The sequence below is a fragment of the Apus apus genome, chromosome 1, assembly GCF_020740795.1.
Source record: "Apus apus isolate bApuApu2 chromosome 1, bApuApu2.pri.cur, whole genome shotgun sequence".
Classification (NCBI taxonomy): domain Eukaryota; kingdom Metazoa; phylum Chordata; class Aves; order Apodiformes; family Apodidae; genus Apus; species Apus apus.
In genome coordinates this window covers 199,945,458-199,966,308 of record NC_067282.1, presented here as the reverse complement: position 1 = coordinate 199,966,308, position 20,851 = coordinate 199,945,458, and the positions used below count along the sequence as shown (strand labels likewise).

Sequence of the window (20,851 nt, the reverse complement as noted above, 5' to 3'; positions counted from 1 at the left end):
CCATTTGCTCTTTGGACCCTTCTTTCAACATCTGTAAAACACAGAAGGCACCTGAATGTGTTACAAAGTCAGTGGAACTATTCATAATGAGGGCTATAAAAAGCCAAGTAGCAGTAACAGCAAGGGCAGCTGTTCTTAATGACCCATCTGAATATTTGCTTTTAAAAGCTGCAGTTTCAGAAACCACACAGAACAGCTTCATCTTCTCTCATCTTTTAGCAAAGGAGCTCAGAAAAGGAAACATACTTTCATATCAGAAGCAAGAACTATTTAATGAGCCAGAGAAAAGTTTTCAACAATAGATTAAAGGATTAAGAAAACACAAGTAAGGCACGTTAGCTGGCAAAAAGTTCTTTAAATATCAAATAGAAGGAATAGCACATTGTAAAAACATTTGCATAGCAAGTTCACAGTAAAAACTGCATATTTCTTGCAAAAAATAAGAAATTCAGATTAAGTCTACCCAGCAGCTAAATCCTGGCAATATCTTAACTATTAACAGAAACATTTTGTTTTATGATACTCCTCTCTGACTTTTCCTGTCACAATAGGTCTTCAAATTAATATCTCAAAGTAAATAGGCATTGAGCTCTAAGACAGGCAATATATCATGATACAAATCATTACTAAGGCTACTACAAAGTATGTTAGCTATCCTTTCTCACTAACATTGAATTAATTTTCCAATTTATGAACTGAAGCCTACAGCTTTCATTACGTATTAAATAAAATACTCTAAGTTGGAACAGGAGAATTTTAGATTGCCAGATCAATAACTAACCTTCCCCATATATATCTGAAACTTTAAATTCTGACCTTCATTATTTTCTACAGATTATTCTTTGATAGTAATGCACTAATGAGAACCATGGAAAAGATAAAGAAGGAAACCTAATGCTCTCAAGAAAGCCTATCTGGAATTCTGGTAGCCTTTGCAGTGAAAATGTCTGCACTAGTGATATAACTCCCACTTATTACTCAAGGCATTAATTTTTCAGAGACAACTGCTTTTGGCTCTGCATTTTGCAAAGCATTCATAAAAATAAATATAGTCACTGTCTGCTGAATGGTCCTACAGAGTCGGTAAATACCAGTATAAGCAGTTACTGGTATTCAACAGAATTTGCCTTCACTTTGGAAAACATTTTTTCTTCATTTTTGGCACATTTGCAACCATTTGAAAAGCATGAAAATATGGCAGCAGTGTTTAAAACAAACTGGTGTAGATATATGAACCTCTTTTAGAAGACACCTTCTTGGGAGCAGAAAGCTTGGTCTAGAGGCTGGAGAAGTCATAAATAATTCTAGCAAAGTAATCTAAGCAAATGCTGATTGAAGAGGATGAGAGGCATTTGTTCACATTTTTTGAGGTCTCTTTCTTTCCACTTTAAACATACACAAGAAAACAGATGGCTAAAAACGAGGCAAGAGAAAGACAGGAAAACATCCAGCTAATGTTCAGCAGACATTACTGCTTACAGAGAAATAAACTACACATTGCAAAATCCCATCACTGCACAATACTCTTACTGTTATGCTTCTTACTCAATTCACATTATTTTTACCTCCTCAGCTCTTGCTACAACACATTCTGCAAGTGGATCTAGATTGTAACAAGATAGACAACAGCTTTCTCACGAGAGCCACAATGAAGCCAGGGGAACTGCCCCTGTAGATCACTTATCCTCCTGGTAACTAATGCCAGACACTAATGGAGATCAGAAGTTTGTGTTCAAATATGCCTCAATGCACTCTTAGAGAAAAATAAAAGATGCATGTATGTATAGTTTGTATTTTTCATCCCAGTAGATGAAATGGGTTTTATGCCTATCACCTCAATGAGCAAAATAAGGGCACTGTTAAGTCTTTGTTCATATATTTATTGTAAAACTGTACCACCTGATTTAGACATAAAAGTGCATCTATTTTACAGTTTAACAACTGTTTAAAAGGCTTCCAAAAGCCCTTAGATATTTGACCCACAAAGACTTGCCAAAAGGAATAGCTTAGGCAAAAGTGCAGAGATGCATAGCTACAAGATAGGTCCTTCATGTCTTTTGGAACCACGTAACTAGGATGGTTTTAAGCAAGCTACAGACATGTTATGATAAAGAGTAACTATAAAACCACAGAGGTCAAGGGAGGCTATTCTCCCCCTCTGCTATCATGAGACCCCACCTGCAGTGCTGTGCTCAGCTCTGAGGCCCTCAACATAAGAAGGACATGGAGTGAGCCCAGAGGAGGGCCATAGGATGATCCAAGGGCTGGAGCACCTCTGCTGTGGAGACAGGCTGAGAGAGCTGGGGTTGTAGAAGAGAAGGCTCTGGGGAGATCTTAAAACAGCCTTCCAGTACATGAAGGGGTTACAGGAAAACTGCAAAGAACTTTATATAAAAGGGCATGGAGTGATAAGACAAGGGATAATAGTTTTAAGCTGAAAGAAGGTAGATTTAGGTTAGATATTAGGAATAAATCCTTTCCTGTGAGGGTGGACAGTGGAATAGGTTGCTCAGAGAAGTTCTGGATGCCCCATCCCCAGAGGTGCTTCAAGCCAGGCTGGAGAGGGATTTGAGCAACCTGATGTAGTGGATGGTGTCCCTGCCCATGGTAAGGGGGTTGGAACTAGATGATCTTCCAACCCAAACCATTCTGAGATAGTAATTATGGATCTTCAAATTCATCCTATTTCTTTCTCCTCTCCCTCACACCTATGCCCTTCAAACAGCAAAAGGTCACTTTATAAGGCACAATACCTACTAAATAAAGAAAGCACCAACAAAGCAAATGGCATTTCCCCAAAAAATAGTTGTATCTTAGAACCACTTTTTAAAATACATGATTTATAAAAAAAGTGATTTTTTAAAACAAGAGGAAGAAAGAATGTGTTAGCCTAAGATCTCCTCTCAGTGAATCCACACACCCCATACAATTTCTCAGACTCCTCATATTACAATGCAAATTTTTATATAGTTTTAGCTGAAAATTATAATTATTTTGAGAAAAGAAGTTCCATACTTGAGGTCTCAAAAAGAAACCAAATATTTATGGAGCTGTAATTATGACAACAGAAAAGTTTTAATGGGTTTTTCCAAATACGTAGCATTTCCTGCAAATGCAGCATTCCAAACAGAATACACAGCAATTTTGCATTTCCTGGATTTGAATCAACAGATTTATCTTCAAGCTAAAGCATGTAAATAAATATTCTGTCAAAGTTAAGCATACAGAAAGAAGCCATACCAGTCATTAACAATTTTTTTGTTGTTTTTGCAGTATTAGGAAAAAAAACCCACAAAACTATTACTCTCTTACATGTGTCAACACTGAAGTCAAAGCAAATTCATTAATTTAACTGTCAAAGTTTCATAAAAGCAAACATGTGTTCAATTAAAAAAAAAAAAAAAACTTTGTTTTTAATTTAAACCCTTACTTGATTTCCTGTTGAAAAGGATATGAATGAGGTTAATAATCTCTTACCTCCTTGAAGCAAAGAAAAATACAGAAGTCTGTGCATCACTATTTGTTAGCATGATTAAATACCTCACCGCATGTAGCATTTCTATGGTGATATTTAATCCAAGTAATAAAATGCAGCAGTCCACAGCCACCAGGAAGAACATCAAGCCTTATTAGTCCACTGCAAAATACACCATATTTTTATTCAACCCATTATTTTCAGGCTTGATTTGTGTAGTAAATAGTCTATGGTATGGTTTTCTCTATAATAAAATCGAAATTTAAAAACAAGGTTTGAATACTTTGTAATAGGCTAACCTAACATTAAAGAGCTATCTATTCCCACAACTTACCTACTGATGAATAAAACTGTTAAAAAGAGACACATGCTAGGGAAGAAAGAATTTAGGGCTTCAAAAGCAACTGAAGGAAATTAGCCTGAAGGTCACACAGGTCAGAAGTGATCCACCCTGCTTCATAAGGAAGTGTACCTGGGTCTGTTTGCTTCCTGCAGTTGTGTTACAATGGGAGACACCATTAACTGTTCACTTTCAGACTTCTGCCTCCTGCTTTCCTTGTACATTCACCCAGAATATGCAGTCTTTTAAAGTGATGTCTTTAAAATCCAAGCTCAGTATTTGATTATGATAATCACGTTAACCATGACTACTTCACCTTTATGCTAGGCTTATATTTGACATACATGTTCTGGTTAAGTGGCTGTGACTATTTAAATGGTTCTCTCCGTTTTGCTTCAGCTCTTACGGGTGGATTTATTTAGTAGTGCACTGTGACTAGCACGTCACACTTGCTTCATATCCAGTCCTACTTCCCATAAAGCATATACACACCTCAGCTCCTAACAAAGAGTTCTGCTGTTCCCTCATCAATGAAAAAAATTAGGGGAACACCTGGACATCTTAGCAACACCGCCTGCAAATAGCCTATGCTAGACAGAGGCAGGAAGGAGGAGTAAGAAGCAGACTTCTTTATTCAGCTTCACTTTAAGACAATGAAACTATCCAACTGAAGAACATCTTACCTACCTATTACATGAGTCAATGTAGAGGAATTGTACATGCCCAAGTGATTCAGTCACAATTTTGGCAGACAGACTGTAAGTACACTTACTGTTATATATGTTCTCTCTGTAGTTGTAGAGGATTTAAAATCTTGCCAAGTTTCAGCCCATGGTCCAGACAAGGAAGGACTGAACTGCATCACTCTACCCAGTATTATAGTCAGGCATTTTAATCCCCTATTTTAACTACCAGTGGTACTACATCAGCGCTAAAGGAACAAGAAAAAAAAGTGCCATGATCCTCTATTTACAGATTTATCCTTGAACTCAATCTGTTAGGTTTACTGGACAACACACAGGTAATCTGGCCTTCCTATACCATCTTGTAGGACCACTGAATATACAGCATTACACAAAAACACAAAGTAAGATTTAGTTCACCAAAATTAATGTTATACTTAATGATTGATGCATTATTAAAAAAAAAGCAAACACCCAAAAGCCTGAAGTGTAGGAATTAAGAATACCTATGTGAAACTTAAGAGTTGATTTCTTTTCACTTGTTTTAATGCTTAAGGAAGAAATAAATATTGAAATGTCACTAAAAGTTATGCATTACCCTTTGCTCTAAAAATAAGTACTTTCCTACCACATAGTCACATGCAAAAGAACTACAGACATTTTGGTCACTGCTTCCGGGATAGAAAAGAGTGGGGAGGGGAGGGGAAGTGGGGAGGAAATAAAAGGCAAAATTGACACTTTATAGTTTGTACCTGATCTTTTCAAGGCAAATTCTAAACTTAATTTTTTCCATCCCATCCCCCAAGACCAACTCTGACACCCTTCAAATTCACTTACAGTAACTTGCTGTCACTGAAGGAGGGGGAAGAGGAAGCTAAAAGATTGTCTAGCTTTTACTACCACATGTCAAGTAATATGAAATGTAACTGCTCTCAAGTGTGCAAGGACAGTAGGGTGTGCAGAGCAGCCCAGACACAAAGAACAGCTGTAGCACACATCACTAGTGGTAACACAGCACTGCAGCTGACAAGTGTCACCTCCAAAAAGTAAGTTTGGGGGAGAGCAGAGAAGGAAAGTTAAGTCACTGTAGTGTTTGTACAACTTAGAAATAGCAGCATCACAAGATAAAAGTCCTCATATAAGGCTGTAAAAAAAATTACCAAAAAAAGAAGAAAAAAAAAAAAAAAGAGAAGGAAAAAGCTTCATACTGAATGCAACAGAACACATTCTGGTGAGAGACATTTCCCTAGGTCTCTAAAAATTCTGGGAAGTCTGACTCCTGCTCAAAAGAGCTCTGAAGGAGCCTTTCAGCCCTCTACCATGGAATTAGGCAGGTTTTCAAAGAGCTTTTCAAGGGCAGAACAGAAAGACTGCATTCAAGAATCCTCTCCTATGGCAAACCAAACTGCTTTATTAAAACAAAGTGCCCTTTTACATGAGTGATTATATTAATGACTGCACTGGCCAAAAACATTGGAGATTCTACAGCACATTGGTATGCCTTCCATTCCAGACAATAATCATGTTACACAAAATAAAACAGAAGGAAAATAATAAAAATTATTAAAAAAAAAAAAAAGGAAGAAGAACCCACAACACACCAGCTTCCCAAACCAGCTTGAGTCTTGCACAGCCTTCTACTCCCTTCAGAAATTGGAGCAGGATAGGTACAGGCATACCAATAGCCTTGAACAAATTCCAGTGCTATCTTGTCTGTCTCCCACGTCATTTTAAGAATTAAAATACCTTAATTATAGGAGGTTCTTTTGCAATGAGAGATTAAACAAACCTTAAAATCAGTTGATTGATAGGATATCACCTAAGTGCTCCTACTTTGTTTATACAAACACCTGTAACTATCCTTTAAACACTGAAGGGCAACGGACTGGTTAGTTTAAGTAAAGATCTTAAATTTAAACAAACACAGAGCCAGTAATCCTGCTAGGATTACTTGCATAACCCCACTTATGGCAACAACCCCAAATAGTTTCCATCCGTGCTACAAACCAAAGAAGTTGTTTCCTATCAAAACTTGGGTAAAGAATGTCAGTCAATACAGTAAATTCAGCTTAAAATAATCACATATCTTGCAAACCTGGTGCTTTGTTTCCTGAATATTAACATAAATAATATTCATAACACATAATGAAGAAGCTGCAGCTCACTTATTTTTCTTAAGTTTGATCAAGTTACACTAATAAGCAGCAATAGCTTGCTTCTCCAACACACTGGTACATATTATTCAATCACTTGTTCAGAAAGTGAGAACAACATGACTCACAACAGCCAAGTCCTCCTAATACCTCAGTTAACACTGCTACTGGAAAAGTTCATCTTCAGCCCATTTCTAATCCCTCATCTGACTCAGCTGCCATTTTGTGAATTCTCTTACTCAATAGGAAATTATAACACCTGTAAGGAGCTTAATTCTGCAGCCTCTAGAAAGTCCTCCCTGCAGTAACTAGAACATGTTCTGTGTCTACATAGTGCCCTACACAAAGAGGGGGCACCTGGCCAGACATCTACATTGATAGCTCTTGCTTTTCAGCTGTACTTCAGCTGTGAATTTCTGCATCTTTCCCCCTTTGGAATGCACTTGACCACTACCCTCAACTTATCACAGGATGAATAGGATCCCAGAAATATGAATTGCTTGCATTGTGGTGGATACTTGATACTCACTTCAGAGAACAAAGTTACAGTGTTCTTTGCTGCTTACTCTTTCTGCTGCAGGAGTACCAAAGACACATAATAAAGGCGGTTTTATTGCAATGTTTTGTATAAAGGAGCACAGAGACAGGCCCAAAGACTAAGATTTAAATTTAAATTAAAAAAAAAAAAAGGAACAGGAGAGTATTATCATGCCAAAGGGCTGTACCAACTGTGGACACCAATTAGTTGTAATAATTCAGGAGCCCTTACTGGGTATTATTCAAAACAGCAAGAGGCAGAAGAATTTAGAAAGACAACTCTCCCTCTCTACATATACCCAAATAAATAAAATAATGCTTACATATTTTAAGTATATAGTTTATAACAAATATAGAAACATAGAATGTCTTGGGTTGGAAGGGACCTCTAAAGGTCATCTAGTCCAATCCCTCCCTCTACAATAAGCAGGGACAAATCACACTAGAACAGATTGCTCAGAGCCCCATCAAGCCCAACCTTCCATGTCTCCAGGGATGGGGCCCCCACCACCTTTTCTGGGCAACCTGTTCCAGCAATCCACCACCCTCATATTAAAGAACTTTCTCCTAACGTCCAATCTAAATTTACCCTCTTTTAGCTTGAAACCATTACCCCTTGTCCTATCGTTACATGCCCTAGTGAAAAGGTCTCCTCAGCCTTCTTATAGGCCCCTTTCAGGTATTGGAAGGTCACTAACAAGGTCCCTCCAGAGTACCCTCTTCTTCAAGCTGAACAGCCCCAATTCCCTCAGCTTGTTCTCATAAGAGAGGTGCTCCAGCCCTCTTATCATTTTTATTGCCCTCCTCTGGTCACACTCCAACAGGTCCACATCCTTCTTGGTTTGGGAGCTCCAGAACTGGATGCAGCACTCCAGGTGAGGTCTCACCAGGGCAGAGCAGAGGGGCAGAATCCCCTCTTTCAATCTGCTGGCCATAATTCTCTTGATGCAGCCCAGGATGTAGTTGGCCTTCTGGGCTTCAACTGCACTTTGGTGGCTCATGTCCAGCTTTTGATCCATTGTACAGCCAAGTCTTTTTCCACTGGACTTCTCTCTAGCATGTTTTCCCCCAGCCTGTATCCATATCTCTGGTTGCCCCAGCCCAGGTGCAGGATCCTGCACTTGGCCTTGTTGAACCTCATGAGGTCCAGGTCCCTCTGGATGGCATCCCATCCCTCTGGCATACTGACTGCACCACCCAGCTTGGTGTCATCAGCAGACTTGTTGAGGGTGTGAGGGTGCTTTCAATGCCACTGTCAATATCATTATAGTACAAATGTACTGTAATGAAGTTCAGATATTTATGTGAATTGTAAATGTTTAAAAATAACATCTTCAGTAAGCAATAAATGAGAACACACAAAGACTGGTCCTCCAATAACAGTGATGATTGTAACTCACCTGCCATAACTCTGTCAGTTCAAAACTAACAACAGTTTCCTGCCAGTGCCAAGATCTTTGTTTACAACCAGAAATTACATTGGTTTAAATGTAGGTGTCATGTTGCACTAACTTATTTAGACAAGCCCCAACAACCTGACCATCAATTTAAAACTGCAGGAATAAAAATATAAAAATACTAAAAAAACCAAAAACTTTTTTAAAATGTTCACACAATGTATATGAACTATATGCAAAGGGGTTTAAAACATTTAGCTTTACTATAAATTCTTAACTAATTTAACTGAAACAATACCTGTTTGTTGACTAAGCTTTACAGAAAGTGAAGCTACTGAACTTGAACACATCATCTGGAAGAAGAGTTACTGAGTGTGATAAATACCTTTTTGGTAGCTACAACCTCCTGCAAAGCTTATGAAAAGAAACTGACTTCACTTCAGTCTATGGAACTTGAAGACTTACTTTTTTCAGTTAAAAAAGTGACAGATTAAACAAAAAATGTTTATCTTCCTCTTCAATCTAAAACCAAATTTGAAGTGCAAGGAAAGACACAACTTACCAATCCTTAATACTCTAAAGTGATTAAAAATAAAGGAAGGATTAGGAAAAAATTAACCTTAAAAGTATGCCTAAATGCAGATGAATTTCAAAAATATTTCATCTGTGTACAGATTTATTTACTTTTGCTGATAGTATTTAAATATGTTTTGAGGTTCAGAAGCTGCATCATTATGTCAGTTGAATAAATAAGAAGAAATGCAACATCATAAAATGTGAATATTAAGAAAACAAGTAAGTTTCTACTAACATGCTTACATTTCCTCAATGTGATGCATCAGTTCTGTGCACGTGAAGTATCTGGGTTTATATTTCATTGCAACTTATGCACCCTCTGCATGTAGAGGAGCAGTCTAATTACAGCATTGGTGCGAAACTGGGTCATCAGAGATCTGATTAGCTCTCTAGAGATGCCTCTCCTCTCTCAGTACAGAGGAAGATGAGATAACTACATTCCTAACCAACTTAACCTACAGTTCCATACACACTTCACACAAGGGAAAAACAGCACTACCACTGGAAAGAAGACAGTCTCACCCACCGGTGACTTCTTCTCACCTCTGAGTTTCTCTCCCTGCATTACAGCTGTACAACCATCTATGCAACTCTGCAGTAACAGTTTATGGAGCCCACCCAATTCAAATCAACCTCATGAATGCTCCTGCAACAAGGAAGACTGTGGGAATTCAGAGGAAAAGGACACCATTCCCTCTATAAGCAAGGGCAACATTTTAAGAGGGTCATGAAATTTTGAAGAACCTCAATTCAGTCTTGGCTCCAACAGGCCAGAACTTTCTAATGAAACTCAGCTTCATTCCAAGTTTTTCTGCAAATCCATACCAGTTTCTGTAACTCGTTTACTCTGACCTCTGAGTCTGCATTTTAAGTCAGAAAACTACCTGGGCTTGCTGACAGCCTCCCTCCAGTGGTAGATGCATTGCACCAAGGAGACAGCCAGCAAATCCAGCATTAACTACCAGTATCTGAAGAAAACAGAAGTTAAAAGTTAAGACAACACAGAAGAGTAACAGTGAAGCAAGATCCAGAATGGTGAGCACTTCTCCTGACTGCTAGGTCCATGAGCCAAACAGCTTTGCACACCTGTGTTTTTCATGCTTCATCCTCCCACTACATAAAAAAGCTACTACCCTACTACTCCGGATTCAAGCCCTCATTTTTAAGTACAGTTATGTATGGGGGTAAATTCCCCTCATTGTTTAAAAAACAAACAAACAAAAAAAAACAAAAAAAAAATAGAACAGAACAAACATAACTAATGTTATAAATTAAGTAATGTTTATGGAGACAAAAATATTTTAAGTATCTTGTGGTTTTCATTCTTTTCCAGACTGTTGCACTTCAGAGGGGTTATTATTCTTTTACTTATAAAATATTTTAAACTTATCCCAAGTCTTCACACTAAACTTTTTTTAATCTGTATCATGTCTCTATCACTTACATAATACAATTCTTTATCATTCAGATTTTCAGTTTTTCATAAAGAATTACTATTTCAATTTTCAGCAAAGGTGGCCTAAGATACAACAGCTTCTTCTTTATTTCTTGAGTCACAGTGTTTCTAAAGATTAGAAGATAATTGTGCTGTGAAATGAGAAGAACAATTGTTAAAGAAAGCACTTCACATACTAAGTCTTCAAGCTTGTATTTTATTACTGGGTTTTCTGGTTCACGATTCAAAAATAAAACAAAAACTTAGCATGTAACATAATAAACAAACATCCTTTAGCTATTCACTGTTATACTTCATTATAAAGGTATTTTAGCTTACTTCTAAGCTCTCCTTCCCCAGCATGCAGTTTTACTTAAGAATCAGAACTTGGGTCTTTTTCCTTTCTCTGAATTGCAGCTCACTGAAAAGAGCTGTTGACTACAAAGCCTCTTAAACTACATCAATCAGCTTTATAAGTATTTGCAACACTTCGACTCAAAATACACAGCCACCTTACACTCTGTGTAAACCACAAAAAAACCTGCCCATTTCCCAGCATTTGTTTTATGGACAGCTTGACTTGGTCCTCAGTTCACCACAGATTCCTTCTGGCATACTAGGGGAAGACTAAAGGAGAGGGAGGAAAATTGATCCAGCCTTAAGCAAAAAGAATTTTCTTTAGCCTAGGAAGCTTTATAAAAATCCAGAACACACTCTTCCTGGTTGCAAGTGTAGGAATAACAATACATACTTGTTAAACCTTTAGATCTTTATCTATTAAGGCTGATCTTAACACTTGTTTCATTTCTCATGATTACTGCTCCAACAGTCAAACCTATTTCTTTACACACACTACAAGAATTCAAAAGGAAAGAAAATTTTCTTTCATTTTTTTTAGAAATCACAAAACCCTAAGGTTCTTCTGTGAACACAAACTAGAAAGCCAGCTGTAATGAGAGGTTAAGATGAATAACCAATCATCAAACACAAGCAGCCTTTAATCACACCATTGTGGTCTTGATTTGAACTGGTGAAGCACAAAGTTTCCCACCTCATTACCAGGCCACACTGACCATTTTCAAAATATAAGATTGCATTGCATAGAATTTCTCCAGACACACAGAAAGCACTGATAACCTCAGACAATCATGAAAAAAAAACAACTAGAGGTTTTACTGAAGCATGAAGAATAGCAGGTTAACTTCCCAACTGCATGCAATGTTAAGTTCTTAGGAAACAAAATTAAAAGCAGGAAGACAAAGCCAGGAAAGGATTATTCTGTACAAGTTACTATGACAGCAGAAAAAATTTTACAAGTTGGCACTGTGTCCTATAGATTTAGGGGAGGGAAAATGAAGATATCAGCAGCTTGCTGCAACAGTGTGTACTAACATTTAGCTTAATTGTTTGCAAACCGAGTTCATTGCAGCAGCTCAAGTAAGTTCGCTGCATTGCCCTTTCTTCAAAGGAGAAGGTACAGGAAAACTCCCAAACATAAAAAGTACAGTTAATAATCTGAGGAATTTATCATGACACTCTAGCAACTAAATGTCAACAGCTGGAGAAAACACAGAAAATTAAATAAATTCTTTTTGTGATTCTAGGTAGGTTACATACAGCCAGGATCTCCCTGACAAGTTACCATTAATACAAAAATCAAAAAAAATCAATCTAACTTGGCTACACGGTATAGTCTTACCCACCCCTTAAACATATGATCCCTCTGTCCTACAAGACACAGAATCATGGAATTACAGGATGGTAGGAGTTGGAAGGGACCTCTGGAGATCATCAAGTCCAACCCCCTGCCAGAGCAATGTTAAAGTATAATTTTAAATACAGATTTGTCTTACCCTTATTTATGAAAACAGACATTTATAAAGGTGTTCTACAGAAATGAAAGCCTTAATAGAGACTGCTTAGTTTTAACATCTTTCAAATACTCTGTATTGCACAACAACTGAAAACAACTACTATGAATGGCAGACTTTGCAATTCTGTCATTACTCTTCCCCAATACTGGAGAAGATCCAATAAAAAAAGGATGACAAGTACTTACCTAACACACCTGGTAACTGTTAAGTTATACAACAGCAGTAGCTCTCCTGTTCACTTTGCAAAATTTTTAACTGATCACTTGTTTAAAAATAAGTTTGTGTGTGCTCTTCTTAAATGCCAAGATATTACAATTTACCTCTACAAGCTGCTTCAATAAAATAATATGCTCTATATAACAAACTCCTAGGACAACAAATATGATATAAGGTAAAAATGGCTTTTTAAGGTAATGGATAAGGTTGGCAAAAAACCACATACAAACTGCCTGTGAATAAGTTTAGAACAGACATTAGAAAAGGAATTCAATCATTTTAGAAAGGAGATACTAGAACAGTCAACAGTCAAACAGCAACAGAAATATGTATTACCTTAAGTGTATCACAAGAAAAATAACAATTAGGATTCCATAACATAGCCTGCACATAACAGCACTAGTTTTTCAATCATGAAGCTACTTGCTTTCGTAAATCTGACGTTCTCACATTTTAGATCATAATTTTAGATACATTTTCTGTTTGAATTACAGTAGGAGATGCACAAGTTCGTAACATTAGAGACTGCAATCACTTCTGACACATCTAGCTAGTCTAGGTGCCCACAGATTCTGTGAGTAAACTTCTGTGTAGATGTATGCAAGTAAATGCACCATCATAAGATAAATACCTTATAGACCAAGGTACATAGTAGAGAAGAGCCTAAAACTATGTAGATCATGCTTATAGTTCAAGTTTCTCTTAAGTAAACCATAAAATAAGAAAACCAACACTAGCTGAACATAAAAATTTTATCTTCACTCAACCATATTTTCAAATAAAGCAGCATTTTCTTTTCAGCCCTTGAAGCCCATCACTTAGCATGGACTTAAGCATCTTATCTACCACAGAAATGTGGTGTCCTGCGGAGACTGTATTTTGAATAACATTATTATTAGGCACACAAAAAGTACTCCCATTTTAATAGAGGTCTTCATTCTTGCTAATATAAAGCTAAAATCTGCAGTCTAGAATCATGTTAAAAATCTCACCAAAATGAAGGGTGTTTTACCCAAGTCACAACAGTATTTGTTGTACAGCCCCTTGGTGAGTCAAACTTCACACAGCAACTCTGATACAAAAAGTAGAAAGATTTACAGATATTTGTTACTTTTAAGACCACACACTAGGCAGTGAGACAGCACATGAGAATAAAAGAAACAGATTCATATAGTGACATTTGACAAATCAGGATATTCAGGTACTTGAACAGCTGCCTGTAAAGTGGCCATCTATGCAGCACAGTAAATATTTTTAAGTGTCAGAATATAAAGAAGTGTGAACAGCAATACAAGACAAAACATATAATTCTATATAAATACTAAAACAGCTCAATCTATGCTAAACATAAACCCTAGAGTTCAACAATTCTTTCAGTCCTTTTTTCAGGGTAGTTTTTCCTGTACTGCATTTAGCAGGCATTTCCTCCATCATTCTTTTTTCTTCTTCCAGATGTCAAGAACTGTCATTTTTCATTGAATTTGACAAGAAGTTTAACCACCAGTTTTCTTTACTCACTTCCTCCCAGAAAATCAGATGGTCTTATTTTACTAACATAGGATATAATTATCCTGTGAACTAGATGCTCTTTCTTCAACAGATTCAGTACAGTTGTGTTGAAACTAAGCTACATCATAACTGCAATTCTGTGTATATGAAGTTATAACCTTATTTCTACATGATGTAAGGCTAGGTAAATATGCTGCCAAGAATTATATTAAGAAGTCTCACATCAGCAAAAGTTATGAAAGACCTTTAAATACCCAAAACAGTTCACTAAAAAGAGATTATCTTGCACATCAGATACGGCCTAAAACAAAACTTCAGGTGTCTTTCATCGTGTTTTTTCACCAAAACAGATCCTAAGTCACACTTTTCTATGGCTCAGGACTTTTCAGTGCATGCCAAAATTCCTTTGGGATCAGACTTCTATACTGGAATTTGACTAATATATTTATTTTTTCCAGTAAAATGAGGTCCATTCATTTTATGTTGGATTTTTACCAGCTATTTTAATTTGCTGGACAGTCACATATTTTGGAGTTCTTTGCAAACCCAAGGCATTTCCCCCTCCGTTCCATGTTTTATTTATGGTGTAAAAACCAACACATCAGCTTGTTACAGAACTCACCTTCCTGAAAATGATACCAACACAGAAGCCTTACACAGCACATATTGATCAAATATTTCAGTTTAACAAAAGCACCTGCCAAGCCTCAGCTTTATTTGATTATTTTTAAAGGACTAAAGAAACAAAACTCAGGATGAACATTTTTAAGGAAGAACCTCCTTCCAAAACCCACTACAGAAGTACATTTCTTCTAAACTGCAAACCAAGGGTTTCTTTTTATTCTTAAATAAAGAAATCTACTCACTCATGACTGGAAACTTCTTTGCATATAATCCAAGACAGATCTTGAAGCAAGGTATCCTGTTGGAGAAGGTTTCTCAGAGGTATACATGTCCTGATGATGGTAGGAAAATAAAGAGAAAGAATTTTTTCAACTTCAAATAGCTAAAAGAAAAGTTCATGTATAAATTGCCTTTCCTACTAGCTTTTCATACTCCCTGTTAAAAAAACAGAACACAAGGATGTATTTCTTATGACTGACAAACTTTACTGTTTATTAATATATTTTTTAAGTTTATCAACTCAAAACCTGTACTTTCTTCTGGCATTCACATAAATTTGTGTGCACATACTAGTTCAGAAAACATAACTGCTCCCAAAATATAACAAATGTTCTCAAGAAGTTAAAAGTGCAAGACTACAATATAGATACAGTAACTGAAAAGACCAAAGTAGTATTTTCCTTCAAGAACCTCCAAGAAGATGCAATATAAAGATACTCTTTAAAACACAAGAATTACAAAGAAGTTTACTAAATAAGCATGGATCAGCATTAGCATCCAACACTTCTTCCTCAGAAACAAATTCTGAAAATGGTACCATTTCTAGCAACTGTAAACTGTATATTAAATCAGTCAATTCATAACTGACATGCAAAAAAGACATATCCAAGTAGGGCAGATATAGATTCTCTAACTTGACTCTCCCTAAAGCAAAATACAGAGGAGGTAATCTCCAACAGTGACAGCCCAGCAAGCACATTATGGAAAATTTATTATACAATCTCCATCCTGCTGCTAAAAGCAAGTTTATACAAATGTGACAGAACCATTAAAGTAACTTCACCTCACAGCTGAGATTAAAAGAAAAAAAAACAAACATATCTATTAAGCTAAAGAGTTTTTCTCTAATATCTGTACAAAAAGTTTCTGCAAATGAAGAATATTATGCAATTTATTTCCTCTTTTCAGAAGCAATTAGAAGGCTAGAAGGCACTGAACTTGATGACCTGTGCTAATCCAGCCAGATAATATCTTGTGCTGACACAGATTTCAAGTCTCAACTGTCACAATCTCTTAATGTCTAAAAAAATTAAAATACAAAAAGACAAAAGAAGAGATCTAACTTCTTCTGAAGTATGACTTTGCATAACATTTACAGATTTATAGCACATGCAAAAGTAGAGGAACTATCACAGGACTGGGATTCACATCACAAGAAGGCTCCTTTATCAATTGCTAAAACCAGTTTTGTAAAAAACATTAAAAAAAAAAACAAACACCACCTTCACACCACAAAAAAAAAAAAAATCCAGCTGCCAAAAGGAAGCCTTCAATAATGCTCCAGACTGAAAATTACAACCAGCTTTTTTTGTAGCAAAAAGTAACACACAGAAGAGGCTTAACAGGGGAAGAAAATGGTATCAATGGTGAATAAATAAGTATGCAAACAGTATAAAAAAAAAAAACATAAACGAACACAAAGCCATTAGATGATGCAGTTATTGAAGAACAGTTTGAATTGCAGCTTCTGTCAATTTTCTATGAATGGCTGCAATATTAAACATTTAAGACAGCCTAATCAAAAATAAAGTGTCTGGTTAAAAACTACCGTTAGAGCCACAGTTTCGTGAGACGCCCTTTGATTACTGATGTCAAAATGAGCAAATATAACTTTCATGGCATTTATTAATGTACTGGACTAATTACACTTATAACTTTAAGAACATCCAATGAGTCACACAGATAGCCCTCAGCTCAGGCCCAAAGCCCTTTTTACCAGAGCTCCATACTACACTTGACCCCAAATTCCTCTTCAATTTCACTGAGTCAGCTGGAGGACCAGAGTCTCCCATTCAACTTGATTTTCTAAAGGTATAGTCTCACCTTAGTTTCGTAAATATGAACTAACAATACTTTGCCTCAGAGACATTGAATTATATGACATTTAATTGTGTGTATGTACAGGAAAAGGTTGTTCATTAGGAAAAAACAAAATATCAGTTCTGAAAATCACTTAAGGCTAATAATAGCATAATTATTGTATCATTTATAAAAACCTGGTCACGTAACACTAAAGAAACAAGTAAGGGAAAATACAGCAGCTATATACTACCTAGGAATGTGCCATAACCATGAAGAAGTGAATGTTCTGGTACACCAGAGCAACTTGAACTCCACCTTCCAGCTATAAAGTGTTACCTTGTCTCACCTTCTGTGCATAAATATTTTGCTGAGCTATTGCTAATCGCTCTTTACTTGCCAACATAGACTTCTGGTTAAATTCAGGCTTTCTTCTTTGAAGTAACACTGCATACATGCTTTATAAAATTTCCCTTGTTCACAACCTTTTCATTTCACTGAAGATCATTTACTTGGACCGTTTGATAATGCTTAAGCTCCTTAAAAAAAGGCAAATTTAATCTTTTACCTGCAATTTCAGTATAGCAATAGCAAGCAGTATTGGAAAGTCAGGAAAAATCAACACTGACAAAGAGCAGAAAGTCTGTACTTTCTATTGCACATTGATGCTTATCTGAAGAATGCGTGTTAGAAACTGAACAGTTATCACCTAGCTCTCTCAGCCAATAACCTGATTTATTTCAATGCTTGTAGTGTTCCCTCCTGAACAGAAACATTACCAACTATTACACAACAGAGAAAGAAAGACTATTACTTTTTGAGTGTCTCGTTGAAATACAGCATCTTGAAAAAACTCTTTATTCAAAATAGTACCTGACCTCATTTATGCTTTCCCGTGCAATTAACAATGCTATAAAAAAACCCACACACACACACCTTTGATCCTTCTATTTTCCTGAAGAGCTAACCCTTGTATTACACCCAGTATTTCCTACTAACACACACCTACAAGTCCTTGGTAGCATTGTTCTTAAGTAGTTGTGCAACTACTATCAGTATTTTAACTTACATTTTAAAGGAATACCCCTCAAGCAAGAGAGACTCTTTACAACTTCAAACTCAAGCACACTAATACATTCAATTATCTGTTTCCACACCTAGAGCCAAGTCTCTTTTTTACCTAATACTCTGTTTCAGGAAAATTAATATGAGCCAGCTTGCAAGTCAATTACAGCATATTATAATTATATGCACTATGACTCTATCCAAAGAAAATCTCCTTTAAGTTGACAATTAAAGATTCAGGTCTAGTCTGTGGATGTGTGTTACTGTTTTATCTGTTCAACTTACATGCTAAGGAGTTAACATCAAGAATTTATACGCCCGGTTCCCAAGAACCAGAAATCACAGGAGCAGCATGCAGCTGCACTGTTTAAACACACACAGACACAACAGTCCAAAGAGAGTCTGCCTGGCACAACTCAGTATTTTACTGTCATTTATTTTCTTCTTTAAACCAAAATGTTATCACTTCTCAAAGAAAATAGATACAGATATTTCAGAAGCACATGTTTAAAAGCTTTACAGATAGTCTGAAATTATTGGTTCCCATGCCAGATAATCAGAGGGCAAGAGAACAGAAAGGCAGTGCTACTAAATACTTAATTCAACTTGGATGCAGTGTAAAATAACTTCAAAGTTACAATCAGCAATACCAGAAGTTAAAAAGAAGCAAAACTAAATCACTTAAGAGCATACCTATTACAAATAACATAATAAAAATTCCTAATACAGCACCAAGCTACTGAGTATCCCAACTCAGTAAAATGCCCAGAGACTGTCACAGTTTAAGAACCTACACAAAATCATTGACTGGCCACAAAAGAGGAAGCACATACAAGTACAAATGAAACAAGCATGATGACACACCCTCCTCTTTGTTCACGGCAGGAATATTTACACTACAAAGCGCTGAAGCAAATTGCTTTTAGTTTCAGGCACCGCTGATTGGCCGCCGTGCTCCACACACACACACACGCCTCGCAGAGCTCGAGTTTCGACTGTCACACAGCAGCTCCACACACACCAAGCCGAGTAACCATCGAGAACAATTATTTGATAGATTTGCTCTAACTGAGCTGATCTGCAACAAAATGCATTTGTCGCAAGAGAGGCAGATGGGCGTTCGTGTTTCGTTCCGCTGTACTCGGGGAAAACGAAGCAGCAGCGAGACTCCCAGCCGGCTTCCCGTGCAGCTGCCTGCTCCGAGCAGGGCACGGCACAAAGAAAGTTATTCTCAAGTGTACGGGGGCAAACGGCTGGTACAGGAGTTCGGCGACAGCGTTTTAAGTCACCACTTGACTCCCATTCAGCCGGCAGTTCAATGGCTCCGGCGACTTCCCACAGGCAGCCACCCCACAGCACGGGAAGAACCCGAAACATCTGATAATTGCCCCTCTCGCAGAGAGTCCCCAGGACTAAGGGAGTGAAGCCTGTTGGCAGCGCAGCCTGCGGGAAGCAGGCAGGGCTGCGGACCCTCCTGTACAGCCCACGGCTCTCAGCCTGGCGCTTCTCGCTACACACCTGAAGCGTCACAAAAAGCCGAAGCGGGGAGCAGGTACAGAAAAGCGGCAGTGCCGGAAAGCCACGTTAAAACAAGGCTTCGGCCACCCAGAGCCTCCCTGCTCCCGAAAGGGGGGTTGATAGGACAGCCGGGACAGAAAAGGAGGCGCTGGGGGAAGGGGGTCCGACCCACAGCCGTGACCCCCACAAACACGCACACACCCTCTCCCACAGGCTCCCCCGCCTCAGCCCCTTTCCCCATCCTGAATTCAGAGGCCACCACAGCCCCTCACTTCCCTGAGGGCCCCCTCACCACCCTGCCTGGGGAGGGGGTCCCTTCCCCCCCCGCCGCCACACCTCACTCCAGCCTCGCAATGAGAGCCAGGGGCATCTCCGAGGGGGCTTCCCTCGGGCTTCTCCAACACACGCGGCTCAACGGCCTCCCCGGGCCGCGCCGACCCTCCAGAGCTTCCCCACACGCCCACCCCCAGCAGAAACAGCAGGGACCCTCCACACACACACACACACACACCCCTCCGCCGGGAATGGAACACTCTGAAGCCCTCCAGTCCCCTCGGCGGGCCGGCTCCCCGCCTCTTCCACCTCCCCAGCCCCGCCGGCGGTGCGCGCAGCCCGGGATACCCCCCGGGGGAGGATGGATGGTCTTCCCCGCCTCCCCTCGGCTCTCTAGGAACTGGCTCCCACCCCGCACGCTCCACCGAGAGGCCCGGCGCGGCATCTTTCCACCCCCCCTCCCCGCTTCCCTCCTCACCCCACCACCCCCCCCCCGCGCCCCAGGAATGGAAGGGTCCGGCCGCCCGGCCGCGCTCCCCCCCACCCCGGGGACGCACACACAATGGCCGGACATGCCGGCTCACCCCCTACCTTTGCTCGGCTTCCTCCTCCTTCCGGGGCCTCCGTCCGCCTCACCTCCCCAGCGGCACTTCCCCGTCGCAGCTGCCCCGGGACCAGGAAGTGCCCCGGTGTGACACCGGCGCCCGACGCGATGGAAACCCGCCCCGGCCCCTCCCCCGCCGGCCCCCAGGGCTGACCCGCCGCCGCCGCCATCTTGGGCTCACAAGGAGGCGCGGAGGCGTCGGGCCCCGCCGCGCTCCCTCATCCCGCCGCCATCTTGGGCTGCTGACGAGGCCCGGGCAGTGCCCGGGGCCGGTGCCCGCGGGGCCAGGGGAGCCGTGCTTCGCCGAGGCCGCGGCTGCTCTGGCAGCCGCAGGGATGGGCGCCCAGCGAGACTCAAGCGTTTGGCCCCCAGGATCAAGCCCAACAGCCAGCTCAGGCATCTCCCTGGCACGGTGGGCTGAGCCCACGCGTCAGCGCTGAGGTAGCGGGCGGGAGCCGGCGTCCTGTGAGGGGAAAGGAAAAAAAAATAGGGG

General features: G+C 39.4%; 1 protein-coding gene across 2 annotated transcripts in view; it reads right to left on the bottom strand.

The window, feature by feature from the left end:
- The window catches only part of USP6NL (USP6 N-terminal like), a 123,444-nt gene extending 103,014 nt beyond the window's left edge, over positions 1-20,430 (bottom strand). Inside the window, exons 1-2 of one of the 2 annotated variants that reach the window (XM_051635590.1) lie at positions 20,346-20,430; positions 15,062-15,151 (exon numbers count right to left, since the gene is read on the bottom strand). In XM_051635590.1, coding sequence (XP_051491550.1) covers positions 15,062-15,065 — 4 coding nt within the window. In that variant the 5' untranslated portion in view covers positions 15,066-15,151; positions 20,346-20,430. Of the gene's footprint in view, positions 1-15,061; positions 15,152-18,827; positions 18,846-20,345 lie in introns of those variants that run through there. The other variant, XM_051635595.1, reaches the window with a different exon arrangement.
- Between the last annotated feature and the right edge of the window lie 421 nt (positions 20,431-20,851).